The sequence below is a fragment of the Sarcophilus harrisii genome, chromosome 1, assembly GCF_902635505.1.
Source record: "Sarcophilus harrisii chromosome 1, mSarHar1.11, whole genome shotgun sequence".
Classification (NCBI taxonomy): domain Eukaryota; kingdom Metazoa; phylum Chordata; class Mammalia; order Dasyuromorphia; family Dasyuridae; genus Sarcophilus; species Sarcophilus harrisii.
Genome location: NC_045426.1, coordinates 344,488,305 through 344,505,539, shown reverse-complemented (window position 1 = coordinate 344,505,539; position 17,235 = coordinate 344,488,305). Strand labels below are relative to the sequence as shown.

The window sequence follows — 17,235 nt, the reverse complement described above, 5'->3', positions numbered from 1 at the left end:
TTTCTATTCTTTATCATACAATCAACATCATTCATTTTACATATATAAATATATAATGCAATCAGTTCTATTAATTAGGTATAATTAATATAAAAGAAAATATATAAATATGTGTCTAGATATTCATTTATTTTTAAATTTTGAGTTCCAAATTGTCTTCTTCCAAATTTCTCCTGTCCCTGAGAGAAGGCAAGCAAAATGATATCAGTTATACATGTGAAATCATGCAAAACTTATTTCCCTTGGGGATGTAAAGGTATTGTCCCAAACTTCAGGCTTTTTCATGCTACTATTTTTTTTTTTAATTTAATAGCCTTTTATTTACAGGTTATATGCATGGGTAACTTTACAGCATTAACAATTGCCAAACCTCTTGTTCCAATTTTTCACCTCTTACCCCCCACCCCCTCCCCCAGATGGCAGGATGACCAGTAGATGTTAAATATATTAAAATATAAATTAGATACATAATAAGTATAATATAATAACCCAACCGTTATTTTTCTGTACAAAAAGAATCAGACTCTGAAATATTGTACAATTAGCTTGTGAAGGAAATAAAAAATGCAGGTGGGCATAAATATAGGGAGTGGGAGTTCAATGTAATAGTTTTTAGTCATCTCCCAGAGTTCTTTCTCTGGGCGTACATGCTACTATTTTCAAAGCTAGTTCTGGGAATCTATAAGTTTTCAATGCATGCATGGTAATAATGATCCAGGGGGAGGTGTGGTTGCTACTTTTCTAGTCTGTGCTCTGGTGTTAGGAAGAATGCTCCTGTTCTTCTACAGCAGCAAGTACTAGCGCTCCTCTTGGCTCTGAAATTGATCAAGTCTCTTGCTATCCTGTGTATAAACATTAATTGCCATGTAAGTGCAACCAGGAACTGTGCTTGCTTGTGACAGATCAGAAATGTTCTAGTCCACCCTTGAATTGCAGCCCAGAATTGCTTACAGGCAATTAGAATTGTTTATCAGTACCAGCTGCATTCAGTACCAGCAAAGGGTCCCCTGTAATCTCTTTTTGACCAATTGTCCAACATCTTTATCAGCTTAGAATTAAGTGTTCTCAAAGCTGCTGCCACTGCTGCCACCACTGCCACTGTTGAAGCTACCTTCTAGTCCCACCACTAGCACTACTGCTTTATGCTCTCGGCAGGTTCTCTCCCCAATGGCATAACCTTTTCTTGCCAACCTTCTAAGTTGTTTTAGGCTGATAAAATATTTCACCCTGACCTTTTGTTGCCTCTGCTGCTCCAAAATTTGATTTGAGGGGTTATTTTCAAGTTGTTTGGAGGGGAATATTGGGAGAGTTCAGTTGAGTTGCTGCTTGTACTACTGTCTTGGCTCTGCCTCCACTTCATTCTTAAATATACAGGTGCATGGATTAGCTTAAATCTATCCTCACTGTTGGGAAAATAACTCAAAATATATATCCTATAATTGTTAGGTTAGTACTGCCATTAGAGTTTTGCAGGTAACATTATTACATTAGCTTAATTTGTTGTGCCACAAGGTTCACAAAAAGTGCATATGAGTGCGTTCTATTCATAGACAAGTTAACTCAGTTTTGTTCAGTGGTACAGGCTGGGTATTTTTAAAATTGAATTTTCTTTTCACAACAGTATTTTATCTTTCCAGTTACATGTAGAGATAGTTTTCAGTATTCATTTTTGTAAGACTTTGTTCCATATTTTTTCTCACTCTTTCTCTCACCTCTTTCCTCCCCAAGACAGCAAGCAATGTGATATAGGTTATCTATGTACAATCACTTTAAATGTATATCTATGTTAGTCATGTTGTGCAAGAAAAATTAGACCAAAAGGGAAAAAAAAACACAAGAAAGAAAAAACAAACAAAAAAAGGTAAAAGTATTATGATTTGATTTGTACTCAGACTACACAGTTCTCTCTTTGGATGCAGTTGGCATTTTCCATCCCAAGTCTGTGGGAATTGTGTTGGATGTCTGTATTGCTGAAAAGAGTTAGGTTTATCATAGTTGATTATCACATAATCTTGCTGTTGGTGTGTACAATGTTTTACTAGTTCTGTTCACTTCACTCAGCATCATTTCGTGTTAGTCTTTTTAGGCTTTTCTGAAATCAGCCTATTGATCATTTCTTATAGAAAAATAATATTTTATTACATTCATATACCATAACTTATTCATCCATTTCCCAGTTGATGGACTTCACTCAATTTTCAATTCTTTGCTCCCACAAAAAGCTGCTAAAAATATTTTTTGCTCAAGTGAGTTCTTTCTCCTCATTTATGATCTTGTTGGTATACGTACCTAATAGCCACGTTGCTAGATCAAAGGGTATGCGGTTTTATAGCCTTTCTGACAAAGTTCCAAATTGCTCTCCAGAATGGTTGGATCATTCTGTCCTTCTACCAACAATGTGCTACTGTCCCAGTTTTCCCACATCCCCTCCAATATTATCTTTTCCTGTCTTCTTAGCCAACCTGATAGGTATGAAATGACAACTTCAGAATTGTCTTAATTTTCATTTTTCTAATCAGTAGTGATTTAGAGCATTTTAAAATATATGTCTAGAAATGACTTTAATTTTTTTACCTGAGAATTGTCTGTTCATATGCTTTGACCATTCATCAATTGGGGATTGACTTGTTGAATTTTTTTTCCTATTAAAAATGGGCTGATATTTTCTTAATGTATAAAAGATAATTCACCCTTACAAAGGGTTAAGGTGGTCCTTGGTTTGCAGTCTCACTCAAGGGATGGACACAGGACATTCAAGAAAGCTTAGATGATGGAAAAGAACTAAAACAATGTTAGGGCTTATATGAAAAACGAGGAGTTTTATGTGTAAAAATATTCAGAAGTGTTTTTATTATCATGCATATGCATGGTCTCATTTTTCTTCTCCAGGAGATGGATGCACCTCATCATTTTCCCCGGGAAATACCACATAATGAGAAACTCCTGTCCCTAAAATATGAGGTAAGCATTCTCTTTGGGAATTTCAGATTGAACTGCTAATTCTCCCCTTATTCCCCATTCCATAATGTCAAATCATGTCCAAGGGTCTCTGCCTTCTTTAAGAAGACTCCTTGAAATCCACCATCTTCCTGTCCAGAATAGTTATCAATCTGGAACAGACTTTGTATTCCTGAAGAAAATATATGTAGCCTTGTGAGAAAGTAAAACCTTCTTGTGAACAAACTTCTATTTCAGTCTACATGGTACATGAGTGCATGCATGGGAACAACCCCGAAAAGATGTTTCTAGGATCACTAGGGGCTAGTGAGAGGTTGTACCATGTATAGTTATGTGTGATGTTAACAAGGCTGATTCTGACATTCTTACAAAATTGAACCATCTGTCATTTCCCCATATCTGTTTTTTTAAAAAAAAAAAAACAACTTTTTCCCCTGGCTCACTTGGAAAGCTGCCAGCTACAGAGAGGTCACATTGGGTCTCCATTGGTCTCTTTCCATTTTATCAGATAGTGCCTGGGAATATTTCCCTCTACCCCTGAGAAGCCAGCAACTCCCTTTTCTCAAGCTTTTTCCTGCAGCTGCTCTGTCCTTCTGGGTTTGTCTAAAAAACTAGGGTTAGTAAGCAAAATGTTTCTTTTTTTCTCTTTACTGTTGCCTACAGAGCTTGGATTATGACAATAGTGAAAACCAGTTGTTTCTAGAAGAAGAGAGGAGAATAAACCACACAGTAAGTTTGGGTTCAGAGTTGGGTGGTCCAAGAAGCTGCCTGGCACTTAAGAGTCTGAAATAGAATCCATCTATCCCATGAGAGCACAAAGGGAGCATTCTGGGACATGGAATCTCATCTGTCTTGAATTATTTTTTAGATCTTATTTCAGATTGCTTTCACACTGTTTCCTGGTCTGTACAATAGTGGGACTTCCAGAATTCCAGTGTTTCTAAGATCTGAGGATATTGGCATCTTCACATAGCACACTTCTCATTAGCACAGCCCTCCATGGGATGGGAAATTTGATCTTCTTGACAAAAACAATGAGCATAGTTTTTTCTCTCTTAACCAAAATTAAAAATGGGGCCATTTTGGGTGAGGGAGAACAAACAGAAAAAAATCTATTACATTGGATTCATTTGTTAAAATTGGATAACTGAAGAACTACATTAATTTTGCAGATGTGACATTCAGTGGGACAAATGTTTATAAAAAGACAGTATATATTCCTGTAGGTACAATAGCCCAATCAAAATCTGATGTGTTTCATTGTAGAGATAGGTATTTACAACAGGCTGCTTTTCAAATGTAGCTCTGAAAATAAATCCCAAGTATACTGTGAATAATCTCTCACTCACAGCATTGGGATTCAGGGTAAGAATCATTTTGGGGTTATCAATAATATTTGCCAAAAAAATCCTGTGTTAGAATTACATTTCTACAGGGGGTGGCTTCCCTATCACTCCCTAATTAATTCTCTTTCTTCTGCCCAGGCTTTCCGGACAGTAGAGATCAAACGCTGGGTCATCTGTGCCATGATTGGAATTTTGACCGGCTTAGTTGCCTGCTTCATTGACATTGTAGTGGAGAACTTGGCAGGACTGAAATACCGAGTAGTAAAAGACAATATCCTTTGTCCTAATGGATGGGGGGATTCAGGGGACAAGGAGCCAGAGCCTTTCCACATTTAGGAAGTCCTGGTATGAACTGAATTTGATTGTTTGCATGGATATACAGCAAAATAAAGCTGTGTGCTGGCCTGATCAATAATTCTCTCAAGAGCTTTCTTAAGAGCTGCAGTGTGTCTTCCAGATGGAGGATGCAGACAATCTGGCCTCAAGAGTTTATAGTCTGGGGATTGTATGTAATCTAGCTAGGATACAAATCTGTCATAACCTTCTGCTGTTTTAATGTTTAGGCAGTTCAGAAAACCTGATGGCCACTGTTGGCATCTTCCTGGTTCACCCCCTCCTCAGAGCAGTTTGGGAGCTTTTCATTGACTTTATTAATGGCAAAGCCAGGAGTCGGGGGAGGAGGGGGTTTGTCAAATGAAGTGAGTCTATGCATGTATTGTTTACCAGACAGTGCTGAAGGGAAATGGATTTTGTCCAGACAGTGATATTGCCAGTTCTCTTAACGAGTCCTCCAGATATTGACAAGTTTACAGAGAAGGGGGGATTGTCTTTCTCCCTGTTACTCTGGGCAACACTGAATTCGGCCTTTGTGATCGTCGGCTCCGTGATTGTTGCCTTTATAGAGGTATGGTTTAAAAAGTACACCGAGCTAGCCTGGGATCTCTGCCCACGCCTACTTTAGGTGAGACTGGGAAGGCTCCAGAGCCAACGGGTAGATAGTAATAAGTTAGCATTAGTGGAGTGGCAGTGTGGTCTAAGGGATAGTATGTTAGGTATAGGAGTCTATGCCTTTCCTCTGCCACTTACTAGTTCTACAATCAATGGCAAATAATTGAGCTATGGCATCTATAGGCTATAAGCTGCATGGTTGGAAAGTGTTCCCTTACCAGAAGAGCCAGATGCTATTCTGACAAAATCACAGATCCTTCATATAGAAGCTTCTGAGCAGTTTTAGAATGCTAAAAACTTCTGCCTAGTGAGGGGATTATGCCTTGAACTTCTTTAATATACTTTCTCCAAGGAACTGCATGTACTTTGACATTATTTTAGTGATATGCCCCTTCCCATCAATGTACTTTGTGTCTGTTTTGTTTTTGCACATTTATGTACATGTATTCTTGGATAGAATGCAAATTCCTTGAGGGCAAGAATTATTTTATTTTGTCTTTGTATTCTTGGCACATAGTAGGCACTTGATAAATACTTATTTATTAATATTCTTTTGAGCTATAGAAGAACAAACATTTATTTTGCCCATCGCAGGTGGGGAAACTGAGAAACCAACAGATTAAGTGACTTGTTCCAGGATATCTTGTTAGTGGCAAGATGAAGACTGGAATCTTTGTTTAATGACTTCCTTTTAAGTGCTTTTGTCACTTAATTATATACCCCTATTAGTTCATCTTAATATTTAACTTTGTCCATTTAAATATTTGTTCATTTAATAAGATTTATTAGGCCTACCAGATACCATATGCTGTGCTAGTCTACGAGGGCTGGGAGGGAATATACAAGTAACTGCAGAATTCCCTGAGACTCCTGTTTATATCCTCAAAATACCAAACTGAGCCATTACCTCAAGGAGATTACATTCTAGTTTTACTACTCTAACTACATAAAGTTCCTAATTCTTATGAAGCCATCATCTTTTCATCTGTTATTTAGGCAAAAGTTTTAATATCCTGAGTGAACTATGGGTTAAAACATTTCACAAATTTTGGTGATCCTATTGTGGGTTCATTTGGGTCAATCAATCCTTTTGATAGAAATGCTCCTTATGCAGTTTCTTTTTTCCTTGAAGCCTGTTGCTGCTGGCAGTGGAATTCCACAGATTAAATGCTTCCTCAATGGTGTCAAGATTCCCCATGTGGTTCGACTCAAGGTAAAATGTCTAGAGGTGGTTTGTTTTGCCTGACTTCTAGGACATAGAGTTAGGGGTTTTGGTTGCTCTATTAAAAATAACTTCTCTGAATTAGGGCAGCCCATGTGTGTGGTTCTAATCATAAGCCTCCTCATTAGTCTAGGCTAGTTAGGATAGTTCCTTATCCTCTGAGATAACCTGAAGAATGAAGCCCTCATTGTTGTCTGCCCTGGATTTTCCTTTTGGTCAGCCAAGGCAGCATGTTCCATAATGTTCCATCATGCCCATTTCAAAATAGTCTTTAAAAGACTATTTCTCTAAAGAACTTGGTAAATTGAAGTGATAAAATTGCTTTTGTCTGAAGGAATCATGGCTCAAATTGGCTCATCTTCTATTATGGCAAATATCACTTCAGACTTTTGAGGCTCAGCAAAGGATTCACTTATTTTGAATTCAGATTTTAAAAATCTGAATAAAAATGAATCTTTTGATTTCTTTTTATCCCTATTTTAATCTTGCAGTTTATTTAGGGTGTTTTGTAACTGGATTCTACTTGTTCTAACAGTGTTTAAGAACAATACTGTTAGGAGTAGAGACTTTGATTGGAGATAAAGATTTTAATCCTATTTAAGACATAGCTCTTTAGCATCTGCTGTGATTGTGTGTGTGTGGGGGGGTTAATACAAGATTTTCCCTCTCTTACATGTCCTCTATTTAGGCTCTATATCTGAATAGAGAGGAAGGGGAAAGTCAAGGAGAACACCTGAATAGCCATATGCATTTATTGTACAACTATTTTGTGCCCCATAATGAGGAAGGAGTATGAAGGAATAAGTTTTTATTCAAAAAAATGTATATCTACTATAAATTAAACCCATGTGTATGATGGGGATTAAGACTTGTAACAAGCACAGATTTTAAGCTCTTTATTAGAAAATAAATATTAGCATGGAACGTGAAAGAATATCATAGGTGTTTAGGTGTTTAGAGTGGGTTGGGAGAACAGGGAAGGTTTCACAGAAAGGGAGATCTTGAGCTGGTCTTTGAAGATTTTAGGCCTTTAGATGGAGAAGAGGATAAAGGACAAATCAGAAAAGAGCACAGTGTGAAGAGAAGCTGAGAGACAAGAATGAACACATGCAGAAGATAGGAGAACAGCATGGCTGAAGGAAAGGGTCCTTCAGAGAGTAAAGAGAGGTCATATTGGGATCCAACTGTGAAGGACCTGCAATGGTAGGATTTTATCTACAGCTAATATAGATAGTGGAGCCAGTGAAAGGTTCTGATTGGGGCAGTGATTTATTAAGAGTGGTGTCTTTAGGACAATCATCCTTGTAGCAGTGTGCATGATCGACTGAATTGGGGACAGACTAGAGGCATAATTTTTTCTGTATGGGGGTAAATCCAAAGTTGAAAGGGGGTGCCTCTGAGGCCATCTTATTCAAATCCTTCATTCTACAGATGGGCACAATGAAGCCTAGAGAGGTGAAGTAGCTTGTCCAGACTCCTACAAATAGTAATTATGTACCAGAGGCAGATTTTGAACCTTAGGTCATCTGACTCCAGAACCAGCACTTTTTTGATTGAAAATGCTTGAACTGGAATAGAGCCAGCGAGATTGAAAAAGAAGAGATGAATGCAAGAGACATTGCAAAGGATGAATCAGCTGACCCTGGTGATAAACTGTGAGCCCAACAAAATGGACCATAGTCCCCAGTGAGGCTATAGAATTAAGTGCTAAATAATGTTAGGCAAGCATTGGGTGCTGTTAAATTTCAGAAGAGGAGATCAGGGTGGACTGGAATGCTTCAATAAAGTTCCTGAAGAAGGTGGGAATGGAGTTTAAATACTGAAGGAAGCCCCATAATCTGAATTTTTTTTTTTTTAATAGATCTTCCCATTCTTGAGAAGTAAATTACTTCTTTAATGGTACTTGACCTATAGGAGGTCTTATTCAGCATTTATTGATTTGGATTGAATTAACTTATTTTTCTCATCTACTTAATGATGTTCTCTTTATATTCTAGACATTGGTGATTAAAGTGTGTGGTGTAATTTTATCAGTGGTTGGAGGATTGGCTGTTGGAAAGGTAAAAGAATGTATAAAAGAATTAATACGACTGTTGTTTTACTGTGTAATTTACTATGTAATTGTGTCATCCTTCTAAGAGCCAATGAAAGGCATTATGTAACTAAAAACAATTTTTAAAACTCAGTTCCTGTCCTCAACTCTCTTCTCCTGTGTGTTTTTTAGGAAGGGCCAATGATTCACTCTGGAGCTGTTATAGCAGCTGGTATTTCTCAAGGAAGATCAACCTCATTGAAGAAAGACTTCAAGGTGAACAGCTCACCTACTAATTCTAAAATGGAAAGTGAGGGAGCAGGAGATTAGGGATCCCATAGGGATCCCATGGACTATTAGAGCTCTAGAAACTACAGTAGTATTTTTAATCCAGTATTCCCAATAGGTAGTCATCCATCCTCTATTTGAACACTTCAGTAATAATAGCTAACTATCCCTATGAAATATTGTAATTTATTGTTAACTCAAAAATTCATACAAAATATACCTTGTTATAATATTGACCCCCATTGATCCTAGTTCTTTTCCCTTAAGCCATACTAAATGAAGGAAAACAGTGATCATATGCTGCTCCATACTATTTCTTCTGTCGACTAAATATCCCCAGTTCATTAAATTGTTCTTTGTACGATTTTTCAAATCCCTCAGTATCCTGGTCAATCTCCTAGTTGATTTCCCCCTTAGGAGTCTATGCTATTCTGGTTAACTCTTTTACTTTAATTCTTCTACTTAACTTGCCTGGCTTTTTTTTTTTTCCTAATAAATTTGATTCTTGATCCTTGTTGTAGTGCTTGTGTAGATCTCTTCTTTCTTGTTCTAGCTAACCCTTCTATTTTAATTTTGTTCCTTAACTTCCCTTGCTATTACTTAACTTTCCCCCACCCAAGGATCCCTTCCTTGTCTTCTTCCCCTCCCCCCTAGCTTGTCCCCCTTTATTTCTTTATAGATTTTAGAGGGTGCTATATCTTTTTATATGTGTCTGTGTGTGTATGTATACATACATACATATATATATATATATATATATATATATATATACACACACACAGGTAGTGTTGCCTGTTTAATTTATTCCTGATGTGAGTAGATTTTCAGAATTATGAGCCCTCTTCTCCTCCAGTGCCTCTGTGTCTATTCTTCCTTTGCACCTCATTTGTATAACATAATTATTATTTTTACTTTTTCATAGGTGGTTTTGCTTTTTTAGAGTCAGCTCTTTTTTCTGAGCTACCCAATTGTTGATGTCAATCTTAAGTATATGGTATACATTTCCATGTAAAGAAACATAAACGATTTGTTCATATTAAGTTCTTAGATTATTAATCATGGATATTGGTTCCTATATGTTAAATTTTCTATTGAATTTGGGTTTGGTTGATAGAAAGTCCTGAAAATCTGCAAGTTCATTGAATGTACATTTTTTTTCTCAATTAATATAGGAAATTTTTCTGGATATGATATTTTTGGCTGCAGCAATAGGAATGATTCCAGGATTTGCAGTCCTTTATTGTGGTTGCTAATAAGACTGGTATAATTTTAATTGTAGTTCCAGCATATTTGAATTGTTTTTTTTTCTTCCCATGTGTTTTCCACAAAGGATCTCTTTGAGTAGTGATTGGTGGACTTTTTTCTATTTCTACTTTCCTCTTATGTTCTATCACTTCAAGACAATTTTCTTAGATTACTTCTTACAGTATCATGTCAAGGTCCTTTTTTTCCCCTGGAGGCAAGTGGGGTTAAGTGACATGCTCAAGGTCATACAGTTAGGACGTGTTAAGTGTCTGAGAGATTTGAATTCAGGTACTCCTGGTTTCAGGGTTGGTGCTCTATCCACTGTGCCACCTAGCTGCCCTGGTCCTTTCTTTTTTTCCCCCACAGCTCTCAGGTAATCTAATTATTCTTATGTTTTCTCTTCTTGATCTGTTCTCCAGATCTGTTGTTTTTCTTATGTTTCACATTCTGTTCTATTTTTTCATTCTTTATATTCTGTTTTGTTATTTCTTGGTCTCTTAAAGCTTCATAGGTTTCCCCTTGCCCAATTCTAATTTTCAAAGAGTTATTTTCATCTTTAAGATTCTGTATCTCTTTTTCTAGTTGGATAATTTTTTTCCCCATAATCTTGCTTTTCCTGGGTGTTTTTGTTTTGTTTTTAGTTTTTCTTCACTGTTTCTCATTTGATTTTTAAATTCTTTTTTTTGAGTTCTTTTATACATTTTCTCTAGACAGGGAGCCATTTAACATAACTTTTTGGGGTGGAAAAAACTTTTTTTTTTTTTTTTTTAACTTCAGTGTCTTCTGAAAATGAACCCTGATTTTTCCCTGTTCTCATAGTAAATTTCTAGAGTTGGGTTCGTTCTTTTCCTGTTCCTTTTTTTTTTTTTTTTTTTTAAATGAGAAATATAACTGTAAACACCTCTAATCATTGTGTGTGTCTTGGGGGGGAATGGTACCTCTAGGTTCACTTCAGTTCTCCCTTCTGACCTGGAGCCTTCAACCAAAAGCTCCACTCTTGCAAAAGCCAGCAGCCAGCAGTGTCCCTGCCCTACAGCTTATGGGTATGCTGGCTCCTTCCCAGACTAGGCCATTTCTCTGTAGCACAGCTGAGCCTGGCATTCATAATCAGCTGAGGTTCTCTCAGTCTTTGCAGATTCAGACCCCAGTTTCTGTAGATTGTTGAGGGAAGATGAAAGTTTCTGTGGTTCTTGCTGAAGCTCCAGCCAAACCTAGCTACCCCCAGGGTTCCCCACTTGGTGTTTCTGCAGAGCTAACCTGGAGGTGTGTGCACTTAACATAGGTTAATTCCCAGCCTGGGATTTTTCTTCTGATCTTTTTGAATTGTGCCCGGAGTACTCCTGTTCTGCCCCAGGTCTTCTTGATTTTTCACTAGCCTATGTTCACTAAGGCACAAATTTGTTGTTTGTGGAGCAATTTTGAAAGCTTTAAATTTACTGACATATTATTTCATCTTCCCAGAATCATCATCGATTTTTCATTCTTCATCTGTAATTCATCATCTCTCTTCCCACAGGCAGGAGGCATGTTTGATTATTATCTTTCTAAAGTCAAAATTGGTCATTTTGTTGAAGAGAATCCTAAAGTCTTTCTTTTTCTTTTTTTTCCCCCTCTGTTCAGTTACATTTTATTTCTCTTATTAAGTGTTATCAGTGTAAAGGTGCCTGTGAATCTTAATATTTGTCAGGTATATCTTGGCAACCAATAAAACAAAAATCATATATACTCAGGTCATCTCTGGAGTTCAGTAAAGAAGAATTGGATGTGACTGAAAAGCTACTGAACAATATGATCAACAACAAATTTCCATGTTAACAGGAATAGAAAGAATTTTTTCTGGGACCCAAAGTAGCTCCTTACTTTGGTCCTATTACTATTTTCATTTTTAAAAAATTTTTTTAAAAAATTTAATAGCCTTTTATTTACAAGTTATTTGTATGGGTAACTTTACAGCATTGACAATTGCCAAACCTCTTGTTCCAATTTTTCACCTCTTACCCCCCACCTACTCCCCCAGATGGCAGGATGACCAGTAGATGTTAAATATATTAAAATATAAATTAGATACACAATAAGTATACATGACCAAACTGTTATTTTGCTGTACAAAAAGAATCAGACTCTGAAATATTGCACAATTAGCTTGTGAAGGAAATCAAAAATGCAGGTGGGCATAAATATAGAGATTGGGAATTCAATGTAATGGTTTTTAGTCATCACCCAGAGTTCTTTCTCTGGGTGTAGCTGGTTCCCTTCATTACTGCTCCATTGGAAATGATTTGGTTGATCTCATTGCTGAGGATGGCCAGGTCCATCAGAACTGTTCATCATATAGTATTGTTGTTGAAGTATATAATGATCTCCTGGTCCTGCTCATTTCACTCGGCATCAGTTCGTGTAAGTCTCTTCAGGCCTTTCTGAAATCCTGTTGGTCATTTCTTACAGAACAATAATATTCCATAATATTCATATGCCACAATTTATTCAGCCATTCTCCAACTGATGGACATCCATTCAGTTTCCAGTTTCTAGCCACTACAAAAAGGGCTGCCACAAACATTCGTGCACATACAGGTCCCTTTCCCTTCTTTATAATCTCTTTGGGATATAAGCCCAGTAGTAACACTGCTGGATCAAAGGGTATGCACAGTTTGATAACTTTTTGAGCATAGTTCCAAATTGCTCTCCAGAATGATTGGATTCGTTCACAACTCCACCAACAATGCATCACCTATTACTATTTTCCAATACTTTTATGGTGGATGAAATTTAGGTTGGATTATATGGTCCTTGGGATGTCTTCCAATGCTTGGAATCTTTGATGCTATAGTTCTTTTGCCGTAACTAGTGTGATTGCTTCCAATAAGATAAGCACAGGTGAGGTCACTGAGGACTTTTGCAATAATCTCTGATAATAATTACCAACCTCCAGAAATGTTTTCGGTTCAAAATAATTCTTTGGAGGAAGCCAGAGTAGTGAGCTTTAAACTTTTTGTTATCAAGAATATTTCTTGAATTAAATTGAAAACTAAACATTTTATATAAAATTGTGTTTTATAGGAAAATGTCTAGTTGTTAGGCTTTAATACAAATTCTAATAAATTACAAGCACAATAAGTCTACTGAATCAATTGAAAAGTGAAATATACTATTACTTTCTGAATTAAGCATCTATTATTTGCATGTGTGCATACACACACACACACACACACACACAGCCTATCTGCTAGTACTTTAGGCCTTATGACATGTGCAACTTATATACAAATATAGAATCTTAAAGTCTTTCAAAGTTTTTTCTTGTATGTTATTGTGTGCATTGTATAAGTTGTTTTCCTGGTTCTGTTCATTTCACTCAGATCTTTCTGAGGAATTTTTAAAATTCTTTATATGTCATTTTCTTATAGTTTAATAATGTTATTATATTCACATATACCACAGTTTTTTCAGCCATTTCCTTATTTGTGAAAACTCACTGTTTCCATTTCTATGCTAAAACAAAAAGGTGCTGCTATAAATATTTTTGAACTTGTCCTTTCCCTTTGCTTTGACCATATACGTATACACATATATATATCTCCTGTATATCTTAGCTGTCTTGCCTGGTGCCATACAGCTAACAAGATTTGAACTCAAGAAAGGAAGAGGAGTCAGACTTCAGACCCAGCACTTTGCCTAGTGCACCACCTACCTGCCCAAAATACTTATCACTACATTTTTTATAGTATGAAAGATGTGGAAACAAAATAATTGTTCTTTAGGGAATGGCTAAACAAGATATGGCATGTTAATTTACTAGAATTGTACTGTACTGCTAAGAGACAACAAATATCAATATAGACAAGCATGGGAAGACTTGGGAAATGATGCAAAGTAGAAACAGGAAAACAATATATACAATGGTCATAACAATATATAGCAAAAGAACAACAGCAAAATACTTGGCAGTATGTACTGTGAAATTACAACGATAAAGTTTAACTACAAAGAAGAAAAATAAGAACCTTCTTTGCAGATGGGGAGTGGGGATGATTATGAATGTGGAGCACAGCTTATGTCAAATTTTGTTGATGAGTTGGTTTGTTTTGTGCAATTATTATTTTTCTTTTTTTATTATTTATTATAAGAGATGACTGCCAGAAATGTGTTGAGAAATATAGATGAATTTAAAAAAACAAAGTGTTTTGTTTATAATTGAAAACAGAACCTTTAACTCTGTATAATAGAATTTGTCCTTGGTTTATCAAACTCTCTATTGCTTTTCCTTCTGGATCCTGTAATCTCCTCTGTTCCATTGATCAACTTTTCTGTTTTTGTTTTTTTTTTAAACCAGTTTTGATAATTACTATTTTATAATATAATTTGAGATCTGGAAATACCAGGTCCTTTCATATCTTCTATTTTTCATTATTTCTCTTGAGTGTCATGACCTTTTGTCTTTCTGGATAACTTTTGTTATTTTGTCTACTTCTATAAAGTTACCTTTTTAGTCATTATGATGCTAAATCTGTAAATTAAGCAGTAGTAATATTTACATTGTGTAAATTAAGTAGTGTTAATTAAGTAGTAATATTATTTGCATTATATTTATTTTATCTAAATAATGTAATGCTTATGCTTATTATTTATAGTTGAAAGGATGAGTTCAGTCATAACTACTCAAAGTTAATTTTCTAAATTATAGAATGATTGTAATCTGCATGAATTGGAATGATTAGTGACAATAAAGATAATAGTAATAATAGTTCAACATATAGTGCTTAAAAGTTTGTAAAATGCTTTATATATATATTATAATAAAACCATAGCTTTTTGAAATATTAAAGATTGTTAAGAGAGAAGAAAAGCATTTGACTTAAGTCACTTAGAAATAGGAAAATCTCTGGTAGAGCAAGTTATTCTGGCCTAGAATCACTTTGTAGAAGGCCCATCCTCCTTTAAGGAAGCCCACATGCAAATTGATGTAGGACCAGTACTGAGAGAGAAGGTTCATAGATGACGATTTATTTCTGACATACTCAAGAAATTAACTAGATTAGGTCTCATGTAGGAATCCTTGGCTACCTTTTCCTTATCTGAGAGTACTGCTTTAAAAAAAAAATGAGATAATCTTTAATTTTTTTTCCCTATTATTTCAGATCTTTGAATATTTCCGAAGAGACACAGAGAAGAGAGACTTTGTTTCAGCTGGAGCAGCAGCTGGTGTCTCAGCTGCTTTTGGAGCCCCTGTAGGTAAGATTGATTGTTTTTTGTTTAAATCTAGCTTGTCACATCCAAGATCCTGTGTGGGCAGTCCAAGTTGTCTTCCATCAGTGACTCCAGGAATCTTTACTTGGTGAAGTAGATTGTAGTTTGAGAATCTGAGATGGTATTTGTTAAGAATATTTTTAAAATAGTTGCTCCATGCATGTTAGGTTCTCTTCCTTCCTTTCTGTCTATTTGACAATAAATCAGCAAATTTGTGAAAAACTTGATGCCATAATTTATCTTGTCTGTATGTTGTTTGCATGTTTCCCCCTATAGAATATGAACTCCTTAAGAGCATGGACTGGTTTTTGCCTTTTAAAAAAAAAAAAATTATTTCCAGTACTTAGCATAGTGTCTGCCTACAAGTTGGCATTTGATAAATTCTTTTTGGATTGACTTCACATAACCCTACTATTCAGAGCCCTCAGAGAGGGAGGACTAGATAAATTGATGGACTTTCCCCCTCCATCAATTTTTGCCTATTTTTCTGTCTTCAGTATTATTTAATTATTATTCTATAGTATTCTTCCTTAATTCCTTGGGCCTTGGGCGAATGATTTCAGTAGATCTTAGAACTTCCTTATAATTTGCCAGTTTAGCAATGGGAGATTGCTCAGGAAATTAGGAAACTTTTGTTCTTGCAGGGGGTGTCCTGTTCAGCTTGGAAGAAGGTGCTTCCTTCTGGAATCAGTTCCTGACGTGGAGAATTGTAAGTGAAATAAGTTTTACAGAAGCACAGATTTCCCTAGGACTATTGGATTTCCTTTTCAATTCTAACAAGACAGTACATCTTTACAGTGTGCCGTAACAAGTGTTTCTTGATGCTTCCTTTTTTTGAAGAATCTTTTGACTTCAGCTGTGGATTAATTTATGGGCACTTCACTCCCATTTTGGTTCTATAAACTCATGTCCCTTGTTAGGTAGGGTTAATCCTCTATCACAGATTTCTGAGAGAAACATAGGAGTATATGCTTGGCATATTATCATTTGGTGGGACTCCACTATTGGTAGTTATCTTTTCCACATCATGGGAATTAGGGTCATGGTATCACCACAATCTGAAAAATATGGGCAAAATTTTTTTGGCCTTTTCATCATACCAGAGAAGTCTGAATTATCATGGTATTAAGAGATAAAATAAGTTGGTATTATACAATTATATATATATATATATATATGTATATATATATATATATATATATATATATATATATATATATATATATATATATATATATTTTATGTATTTCCAAGTTTCTAAACTTTTTTGGTGTTGTCTGCTGGCCTTCATATGACTTCTGAAGCTTCTACAAACTTCCTCAAAATTCCAACTTAATTTTGTATGCCGATCCATGATATATTGAAACATGATGGGAAAAGTCACAATTTAGAAAGGATAACTGTAATTTGACTTAAAATATTTTAGAGTTGTCTCTTTTTTCATCAGGTCTCAACATTGTTTGCTTTCTTGTCAGTCATTACAATCTTCATATTTCTTGCCATTACTTTGATTAGGTCATGTCTCTCCTGAGGTAACTTTGGTTCAGGTACAAGAACCACTGTTAGCTTCAGGATCCTTCAGCAGCCCACCTTAAACACTTGTCTCCCCCTTACTCAACCCTTAGTTTTTTGGCTGTCCAGGACTCCACATACTTTTTATGTGGTCTTCAGGTGCTTGTTTCTGAGCCCCCTCTCAAGCCACATCCTGTGCCTAGAGAGAAAGGACTCCTTGCTCAGTTCACTAGGGACCACTGTCCTCATCTTATTAGGACTCTCCTCATTTCTTTAGATAGCTTCTGAAGCAACAACTCTAAGAAGCATCCCTGATTAGAAGAGGAGTGACAAAATTCCTTTGGACCTCACCTTGTTTAAACAAACTCCTGGGATTTGCTTTTTTCTTGATCTTACCTACTTAGCTCTTTAATTAGAAATACTTTGTTTATCTGTCA

The 17,235-nt window shown here is 35.9% G+C and overlaps 1 protein-coding gene across 2 annotated transcripts in view; it reads left to right on the top strand.

Annotated features, from left to right (window-relative positions):
• The window catches only part of CLCN7 (chloride voltage-gated channel 7), a 56,878-nt gene that overhangs the window by 24,259 nt on the left and 15,384 nt on the right, over positions 1-17,235 (top strand). For both annotated transcript variants that reach the window (XM_031945773.1, XM_031945774.1), the window contains 9 exons: positions 2,890-2,961; positions 3,622-3,687; positions 4,443-4,575; positions 5,099-5,208; positions 6,385-6,465; positions 8,472-8,534; positions 8,699-8,782; positions 15,178-15,271; positions 15,931-15,995. In XM_031945773.1, coding sequence (XP_031801633.1) covers positions 2,890-2,961; positions 3,622-3,687; positions 4,443-4,575; positions 5,099-5,208; positions 6,385-6,465; positions 8,472-8,534; positions 8,699-8,782; positions 15,178-15,271; positions 15,931-15,995 — 768 coding nt within the window. The remainder of the gene's footprint in view (positions 1-2,889; positions 2,962-3,621; positions 3,688-4,442; positions 4,576-5,098; positions 5,209-6,384; positions 6,466-8,471; positions 8,535-8,698; positions 8,783-15,177; positions 15,272-15,930; positions 15,996-17,235) is intronic.